The 9,613-nt window shown below is 30.4% G+C and overlaps 1 protein-coding gene across 1 annotated transcript; it reads right to left on the bottom strand.

Moving 5' to 3' along the window:
- Positions 1-256: 256 nt before the first annotated feature.
- Positions 257-4,794, bottom strand: LOC145003265 (amino acid permease 6-like). The gene is made up of 6 exons (XM_078962397.1): positions 4,636-4,794; positions 4,299-4,532; positions 4,116-4,209; positions 3,711-3,925; positions 3,386-3,528; positions 257-1,073 (listed from the first exon to the last, which is right to left on the bottom strand). Exons 1-6 carry the CDS (start codon positions 4,748-4,750, stop codon positions 423-425), a joined length of 1,452 nt encoding a protein of 483 aa, XP_078818523.1. The 5' UTR covers positions 4,751-4,794; the 3' UTR covers positions 257-422.
- Positions 4,795-9,613: the final 4,819 nt, after the last annotated feature.

The raw sequence follows: 9,613 nt of genomic DNA, 5'->3' as shown, positions 1-9,613 counted from the left end.
ATTATTCGAGAATAGAACTTCACATTCCAAAAAATATAATATCATTGCAGACATCTGTTAACATTTTGGGGTGTATTTTTGAGGCTGTTTGGGCTACCAACAGTTACTAGCACACATAGGAGTCAAGAGCACTCTTAATTAGTAATTAATTCATCAACCAAGGTTGCTTAAATACATAGACAGAACATACAATGCTACACTAGCAAAAAGATTCATGTAAAAGCCATGTTTGACATGGACAAAGGGACAAATGTAATTTTATCCGAAGTGTGGAGTAGCTAGGCTTTGATTCCATATCATTTTTTTCTTAATTAATAGCAACTATATTATATATATTGAAATTATCTTCTTCAAAGTTCTTATACAATCACTTGTAATTGCAAAAAACATTAATTATTACAATTTCCATAACCCAACATCAACTAAACTGTCTCAAAGGGTTTATACTTCTTGACATCTGTCAACAAACCCTGCACAGATCCAATAGCTGCAACCAACGAAACCACCAAACAAACCCAACTCAGAATCTTCAACCACACCCATGTGAACGAGAATCTTGGAATCTTAGCCCTCGCAATATACATCTCTATCGGGAAATACACAGTCAATGGATAGAAAGAACCTGCTCCAATCAACCCTAAGAAGCTATTGAAAAATGGAAAGATCATCGCTATCACAGCAGTCATTATCACATACGCTGTTCTCCAAACCAACCTAAACATGTTGATGTAGTATTCTCCACAAAATGGCACGTTTACTATATGTTCTGTTGTTATGAACTTGCTATCTGGCCATTTTTGTCTGCACTTCATCTCGAAGAAACCAAATAAAGGTTGACAGAAGACTTGGTATGCTCCAATCAGGTGGATCGCGATGCAGACGTTGGCAAAATCAATGAGCCAAAAGGGTTCGTAGAACCCAAATCCAGTTAAGAAGTTTCCTGGTGCGTCGTTTCCAAATGCAGCGTAGCCTACGCAGCCGCAGAGGACGTAAAATATGGTGGTTGTTGAAACTCCGGCGAGCGATGCTTTTTTCATCACCTTGTTCTCCGGTGGGTACGATTTCAATGTGTCCTGCAGGTTTAGGTTACGACTTGACGTTAAAAGTCAAAACACCAATTGGAAGGAAAACAGATACAAACTTTGGATTTTGTTTGGTTTTGTTTTTGAGTAATTTACAGTTTTAGCCCCCCAAGTATAGCTGTTATTTACAATTTTGATCCCAATTTTTTTTTCTTACAACTTTGGTCCTTGTTTAAGGGTTTTTTAAGCCTTTGGTCCTCGTTTCCAAATAGACGTTATAAAAACTCAAATAAGAACCAAAATGATTAAAAAAAAAAACAAATTACAAAATTCAGAATCAAACAAACTTAATTTATGCATTTCATTCATGCATATGTATATCAAATAAAATGTTTTGGTTTTCTTGTTTCTTACAATCTACATGATTATGTTATTTGTTACTATTGTAAATATTTATATATAATCAAGCATTTCTATTCGACATATTCTTTAAATCTCTACTATATAATTGTAAGGACAATAAGGCATCAAATTCTTGCTAACGAAAACAAGGACACTCGGCTTCCTTTTCACTTATCTTATCAAATATAGAAGAAGCGAATATATTCTATTTTTAAATCTGAGGTACAATTATAGTATAAAATAGTAAGGATGAGTGTACGAAAGAAAAAGGATGGCAGAAAATAAAAGTAGAAAAATAGAAAAAGAATATATGTATGCTATTCTTAAAGAGAAAAACAATGGTCTTCTTCTTATCTTTGAAACTTGACAGGTCCAATTCCGAACACATTTGATGGTTGTTAGCCCATTTTAGTTTTGAGGTCCATAGTTGATTGGTACACAAGAATAATTACACGTGGATATGCCCCACCTTCAACTTTCTTTTTCATTAAATATTATTAAATATATTTACATGTTAGTGAAATATAGTTATTAAGATTCCAAACGAAGACATAAATATGTCAGAGAAAAATTAGTCATTTTTATCGTTAATAAAATTTTTGATAATAAACTTGTTACATACATAAACGAATAATATACACATGGAATATGTAAAGGGTCATAGTCTAAAGTCAGCCAGATAATACGATATGTAAAGACAAATCAAATAATTTCGAAAAAAAAAATGTTATCATCGTGTTTAACGTTTATTTTGCAATACTTAACATAATCGATGTTTTCATTTCTTTCATCTAATGAATATTCCTTCATATTACCATCATTATTTTCTTCATTAAAATGTGCGATCTAGCTACATGCATGGGGTCTAGTTTTTATTCCTTTTCTTTTTCTATATAGTGAAAACAAAAACAAGACATGTTACAAATGAATTACTCATTTATTGGATGCAAAACAAAATCATAGGCAAAGACAGCTCAACAACTACATATATATAATTATAATGTATATGTGTCTCATAATATTTACACGTGTCACTATCTCCACCTCCTTATACGTTATGTAATAGACAACCAATCATACTTGAGAATTATCTTACAACATATAATTGTTTTTGTGTTCAAAATTTGTTAAAGATATTTTGGCATTTTGCAAAAAAAAAATAATAACTTATTTGACATGTAACTATTATATGATAACAACTTAGTTTATTTATTTTAGATATATAAAAATGATATTTTAAATGAGACTGGATTCAAATATATAGTGTTTCTTCATAATAATAATTAATGTTTTAAAATATTATATTGTGTAACATTTAAAATTATATATTATCATATATTAAAAAAACTGTTATATACAAACCATTTCTTATTTTATTTTTTTTAAATAAAAATACATATATATGTGGATGTTGATTTATGTACACATGTCACGTATGCATACTATTTTTACAGAAAGTCGGCAATCTTTCGTTATTTGATCCACAACAATATTTTATGGTACACACTTCAGGAGAAAAGATGACTATTTATGGCAAAGATAATTTTTATAACATAAAATCATATTCCTATCTTATCCAAAATAATAACTCCAACCTTAAGTCGGTGTCAAAACATTAAGACATAAAATTCTACAAGACATTCTAAATTCGTATACATCCCTATCCAAAGGACTTCCTACGTAACATTTATTCATAAAAAAAAATAAAAAAATAAAAATCTGTTATATATAACATTTAAAAATTGAGATTCTATGTTGTTTATTTATTTATTATTTGCACTTTGTTTTATTTACCATCTCTTTTTGTTATATAAGAAAAAAAAATAATAAATAAGATTCTAAGTCAAACAAACACGCAACCAAGAATATCCGTATGAAAGTTTTCATCTTTCATGAAAATTGAATAACAATGTTTAATTAAATCTATGAAAAATAACATATAAATAAAAAAAAAAAATTACCTGAATCTCAATGAGAACAGTAGAATAAGCATACGCAAATGCAATATCACCGATCGCTTGAAATGTTCTCCAAATCTTCTCAGCTCCGGTCACGTCAACTCCGACTTCTACTCCTGTTAGGCTTGTCCTTACATGTCCTCCACCTATATAATTAGCATCATATTCAATTGATCAATTCCCTTTTCATTTTCTTTTTCTTTTTTGTATTTTCAATAATAATAGTTGTGGTTTAATTACATTAATTGTGTTATAACTAAAGGCCAATGTTTACACTGATTTTCATATATAGTAATATATAATAAATAATCAAATATATTTAATTTACCAGCAACTTTTGCTATTGATAACCCGAGTCCAATCGAAGAATAAGCAAAAGACATAACAGCAGCAACTATCGACAACCACGAAAGCTTATGAAAATTCGGAATTTGACTCAACACGATTTGAATTGCTGCAAATATCATCATGTATGGATAGTTTGACAATTTACAATCCGCTTCATGTCCCTTATCGTGATAACAGTTTGATTTTCTCACAGCGCTGTAAAAAATATAAAATTATTTATAAATATATATATATATATATATATATATATATATATATATATATATATATATATATATATATATATATATATATATATATATATATATATATATAAAACAAAGATTATCTTGAAATTTAATTCTATTTACATAATTGATTTAAATATTATACTATTTTTACTTACACCATACTGATAGAAGCAGTGATTGTATATCCGATTGTTACACCCACAAGATTGACATATTGAGCTATTCCACATAATTGCACCTTCTTCCCACCTGTGAAACGATGTTAAAAAGACCAATTTACCCCTCGTTTGTATCAAACCAAAGGTAGTATTAAAACTTAAATGTTTATACGTAGGTACCTAGACTAGCCTGAACGACATCCATATAAGTGTAGTTACGCTTGCCGGAGACGGGGTCAGGTGCCCGGTAGGAGTCGGCGAGGAGGGTGGAGGTGAAGTAAGTTATGAGGGAAAACGCCATGAGGACGGCGGGTCCGGCGACCCAACCCAACTGAGCGATAGCCCATGCCAGAGACAAAACTCCAGATCCTATGACAGCAGTTATAATATGTGCACTTGCAGTAACCAAAGTTCCTGAAATCAACCGACAATCATATCAAAACCATTTTTGATGGATAAATGTGAAGCTTTTTGGTGAAAGGTTAATGGCGGTATACGCATGAAGAGCTCAGCTCACCTGTTCTTTTTTCACGGCCATCGTCGTCAATGTTTTTGCGAAATCCATCGTCTCCTACCTCGAAAGTTGAAGCGGTGTTGTTGTAAGCGTTCTTCTTCTGCAACTGTGCATCCATCTGTTTCGATTTGCAGGTTTGAGAAGGGAGTGGAGGGGGATTTTATGGACAGAAAAAGGGGAGATATGGGCCAAGATTTTAGGGTTTTTTAATATTATTTATGGAAAAATAATAATAATTTGTTTAGAAAGAAAAAAAGAAAAGAAACTGAAAACGAAATGAGCGGCGGAAAACATAAGTCAACGGATGGTCGTCATTTTGAAATGAAGAACAGGAGTCAAATATCAAGTACCCATTTTCAAAGGTAGTCGTTGTTTCCTTTTCACCTTTTTGAAATTTTATTTTCTTAATGTTTGAAACTTATACACATGGTTTCAAATTATTAGTCCATTGTAATGATGATAAAATACGAAAAATATACTGAAAAATCAATGTGAAAATACTTCAAAATTATCTTTAATGCACAAAACGTACACTCTAATTGAAATCTAATGGTGCTATATATGAAAATGTAAATACATATTCAATGTTGTATGTTGAATAAATATATACGTTATCATATAAAAATATGTTTGAGCTAGAATATGTAATAGAATATGTAAGGGTAAATTACTAATCTAACCTAAAGCATTCATTACTTATCTAAACATAGTAAAAAAAAAACGCATTAATCTAAACTAGCCCAAGAAATAATAGATTGGTCAGGGTTGATTACGATCAACACAAGTTGATTACGGTCAACAGTAGAAAACTACTCTTTCATGGCAATGGGCTACTATTTTCCGGCCCGTCTACTCTTTCGCAGCCCATTGGCCCATAGTATATAATGTAATTTTTTCAGATTAGGTTATTTTAACTATTATTTTCTTGGTTTTACCTATTTTTTTTCTCTCATTGGATTATCCGAAGAACAACGAAGTACGTCCATTTTTTATTAAAATTTTACAGTATTGTTGATTAGTAGTAGTTTTTTTTAAAAAGCAAAAAATAATATTAAAACCGTAGGTTTCATATGAAACCTACGGTGCACAAGTGCACAATACACAAATTGTGCAATGTGGACTTGTACACCGTAAGTCGTTTCGTATGACGCCTACAATTTTATTTTTATTATTATTATTTTTTTTTTAATTTGTTGTAACCTTGTAAGCCATCATATATAAGTTATGATTTTATGATTTTTTTTAAAACTTAAATAAAAATTAACGAAACCATAGGTTCTTAAGAGGAAATCGTAGGTTTCCAAAAAATCTACGGTTTTACAAGTTCAAAATGAAAAAAGTTATATTTATCAGGAAATAGTAAATAATTTGTCGAAACAATAATCGACTCTAATTACATATGGTTTCCTAGGCTATTTTGGGATAATTTCTAATTTTTAGCTAAAAATAGTTAATTACTTCCTCAGTTAGGCTAGATTAGTAATTGTCCCAATATATAAGTGATTAAATGTACAAAAAAGAGATTATGGCAACATTCTAAGGTTTACAACTTGAGATTTTTGTTTTTAGAAGGATCGTATCTCGCTTCGGGAGAAACAAGGCAACATGGAGAAACAAGGCAACATGTTGCTAGTAACATTAAACGTTGGTGACTTATAGTGAAAAAAAAAAAAAGGATATTCGTGCAGCTGCTTCTAAACAATGGCCGGTGCGATGATGATGTCATATTTTTAGTCGGTGGCCCCGACTAATTTCGTTAACTTAAGAAGAATTCTTAGATGTTTTCATATTACATTCTTAATTATAATTAACTTCAAAAAAAAAAAAAAAAAAAAAAAAAAAAAAAAGCAAAGCTTACAGTATTGGTGTCAAAATTAATGATGTCAGGCTGTCCAATTTTCGTGGTTGTGAAGTTTCTACATTCTCGTTTACAACCTCGGGTTACCCATTGGATCCAACATGAAACAAAATTGGTCCCATATTGTAGATCGAATTAAAGTTAAACTTTGTAGTTGTAAAGCTAAATCTCTTTTCTTTGGCCTTGTGAAAGTGACCCCCCCTCATATTTTCTACTTTTAATCTTCAAAGATCCCAAAAAAAAGTTGTCGAGACACTTGAAAGTATTCGGAGGAAGTTCCTTTGGGTGGAGATGGGTGAACAAAAAGAATAATTGCGTGTTGTGGATTAATGTCACCACCTCCAAAGTTAATAAAGGCCTTAGGGTGTTTAGCTTTTAAAATTTTAACGACGAACTTTTTACAAAATGGTGGTGGATAATTAAGACAAATGTCGATTCTATTTGGTTAAAGAAAATTCGTGCTATAAATAAATTTGATGTACATGATTAAGGTTTAATAGGCAAAAACTATATCCTCGGTACACAACTTTCTATTATCAAGACGAGGTAGGTATTGACCTTCTATATTAAAGGAGAGTTGGAAACGTTTTGGAAGGACTATTGGATCAGAGATTTCACACTAAGATACCGACACACCGTTTTATTCTATTGAGGCCATGAAAAAACTGGTTAATATCCCATTGTGTCAAGTTATTCATGACTTATCCTTTTATAGTTTTATTGTTGTGGAATTGAAAAAAAGAGGACGACATGGAATTATGAATCTTTAGAATTTGTTGATTTTGTCCAACTGATCAAACGCTTTCAATGTTCTGGTCATAATGATGAATACCAATGGATAAGATACACATCCCGGGGATTTGTTGCAAGGTTGATGAGATCGATTATCGATGTGGTTGTATTATATCCAGAGCTTGTTTTGGTGGAATAGTTGTATTTCTATTGAAATTGAATTAATTTACGTGAAGACTTACACCTAATCTCATTCCTCTATCGACATGGACATTGTAATCCAAAATACCTATTTTCTTGTTTGTGGATTCACTATAAAAAATATATCATTTAATGGTACATAAAAAATAGTATTAAAAAAATAAAAAAATGTCATCAAAGACTTCATAAAAAACAAGCCATACAAATAAAAAGGTTGTCACTAAAAATGATCTATACATGGATATTTCACCTAACCCCATGGGGAGCCCGGTTCACCAGCCCCAATCGAAGACAAATAGTCCTCTAAAAAACGTGTACCAAGCATATTAGAATAAAACCGAGGAAGTGGTTGGGGCGATCACTTTTGGCTAGCGTTAGTGAGTTCTCTTTTGCGTATAGTATAAATGACCTCTTTTTCGACGTGCACCAGATGATCATATCCATGTAGCTAGGAAGGAAAAGTATGAAGCTAATAGGTTGTTTTCAAATGGGCATACGAAGAATAAATCCAATAACAAGAAAACATGACTTGAATGAGTTGGGTCTTGCTGGTCTTCCATTCTCCTATACCTTTCTATAAAATAAAAAGCTTTTTCCCTTTTCAGAATACCCACAGTCAACATCCTGCTCTCGATCAAGAGCTACTACTTCAATAATCAACTTAGCTTTGGAAGTCAGATTTAAACCCTCAAAAAGTTACATCACAACTACAACGGACGGCCTACTACGGGCACCTGTAGGGATTATTGTGTGAGACCATGATCCACAAACTGACGCATGGCCTAACCCGCCCCACCCCTTATATATACTAAGGTGTTGTTTGTTTTTTCGAAGCGAAAATCCATGAAGTCTGCGGACCACCTCTGTAATCCTCTGTAGCAGAAGAGGTGGAACAAACGGCTGCAGCCTATAATAAGAAGCATGTTTGTTTTTTAACATCTGCAGACTGTTGCAGTAAACTAAAATTTAAATAAACTAATTTTATAAATTGAAAATAGTTCTCAACACTTAAACTTAATAATTTTAGTCTTAAAACATTGAAATAATAATAACAAGAACATGTAAAAAAACAAAAATATAAAACTTTAAAAAAAATAAAAAAAAATAAAAAAACTTTAAAAAAATGTAAAAGAAGCTAATAGTTTTATTCTAAAAACAAAACTAATTTTAAAAAACATTAAAAAAGGAAATAATAAAAAATTAAGAAAATATTGCAAACGTTGTCTACAATGTTCGTAAAAAATTACACATACTAAAAAAGATGTAACTGAAATTGAAAATATTATTAATAAAACGGTAAAAATAATTAAAAAAAAATCAAGTTAAAAAAAATCGTGGAAATTATAAAAATAAATTGTATCATATCCATAAAAAAAATTAAGAAAATTAAAGTTTTAAAAAAATTAATAAAAAAAAAGTTATACAAAAATTCTTAAAAAAAACACTTAGAAAAAATGAAAGCTGAAGAGGTTAGAAGAGGTAAGTCAAGTGCTGCGCCACGCAGCACACGCGCAGAGGTTTTATAGTCTGAAGTCTTCCAAAAAACAAACTGCTGCGAGAGGGAAAGTACTGCGCCGCACAACAATAAGTGGTTTGAAGAGATTTTTATAGAAAAACAAACAACACCTAAGTAAATACCCGCACGTTTCGCAGAACACAATAATATATTTGAAATCTTTACATATATATATATATATATATATATATATATATATATATGTGTGTGTGTGTGTGTGTGTGTGTGTGTGCGTGTGTGTGTTTAATATATTAATGATGTTGTTATTAACTCTTATATAATAAATCTTATAGTAAGTTGGTATAAACATCGTTTATTTTGAATTAGATGATAATATAGACATCTTTTAAAATTCTATAATCTTAATTTTCTCAATGGCCTCTACCTGTAAGTTACCCATTAATAAAATTAATTATACCATACAACTTAATGATATTTATAGTTGTTATGATTAATTAATGTTTTTTGCTTTTAAAGATAACAACATAATTTTTGCTTTTAAAGATAACAACATAATTTGTGTATATAATGTTACTTTTAAGTATTGTTGTAATTATTTAAAATAACGTATTTAAAAACTTTTAACTATTTTGATTTATTTTCAGAAATTTAACTTTTTTAAAATTTATTTGACGAATATCGTTAGTTTTTCTGATTATATTTATTTAAAACAA

The sequence above is a fragment of the Lactuca saligna genome, chromosome 6 (assembly GCF_052625555.1).
Source record: "Lactuca saligna cultivar CGN05327 chromosome 6, ASM5262555v1, whole genome shotgun sequence".
In the NCBI taxonomy this organism is placed as follows: Eukaryota; Viridiplantae; Streptophyta; class Magnoliopsida; order Asterales; family Asteraceae; genus Lactuca; species Lactuca saligna.
Note: the sequence above shows the minus strand (reverse complement) of the source record. Positions and strands in the feature narration are given on the sequence as shown.

Bases quoted from the DNA above. Each gene is read 5' to 3' on its own strand.
- LOC145003265 (XM_078962397.1), bottom strand. From the start codon at position 4,750: ATGGATGCACAGTTGCAGAAGAAGAACGCTTACAACAACACCGCTTCA. The intron at 4,533-4,635 runs GTGAGCTGAGCT...GGTTGATTTCAG, and splicing joins TGGCCGTGAAAAAAGAACAG to GAACTTTGGTTACTGCAAGT. The intron at 4,210-4,298 runs GTACCTACGTAT...ATCGTTTCACAG, and splicing joins TGTCGTTCAGGCTAGTCTAG to GTGGGAAGAAGGTGCAATTA.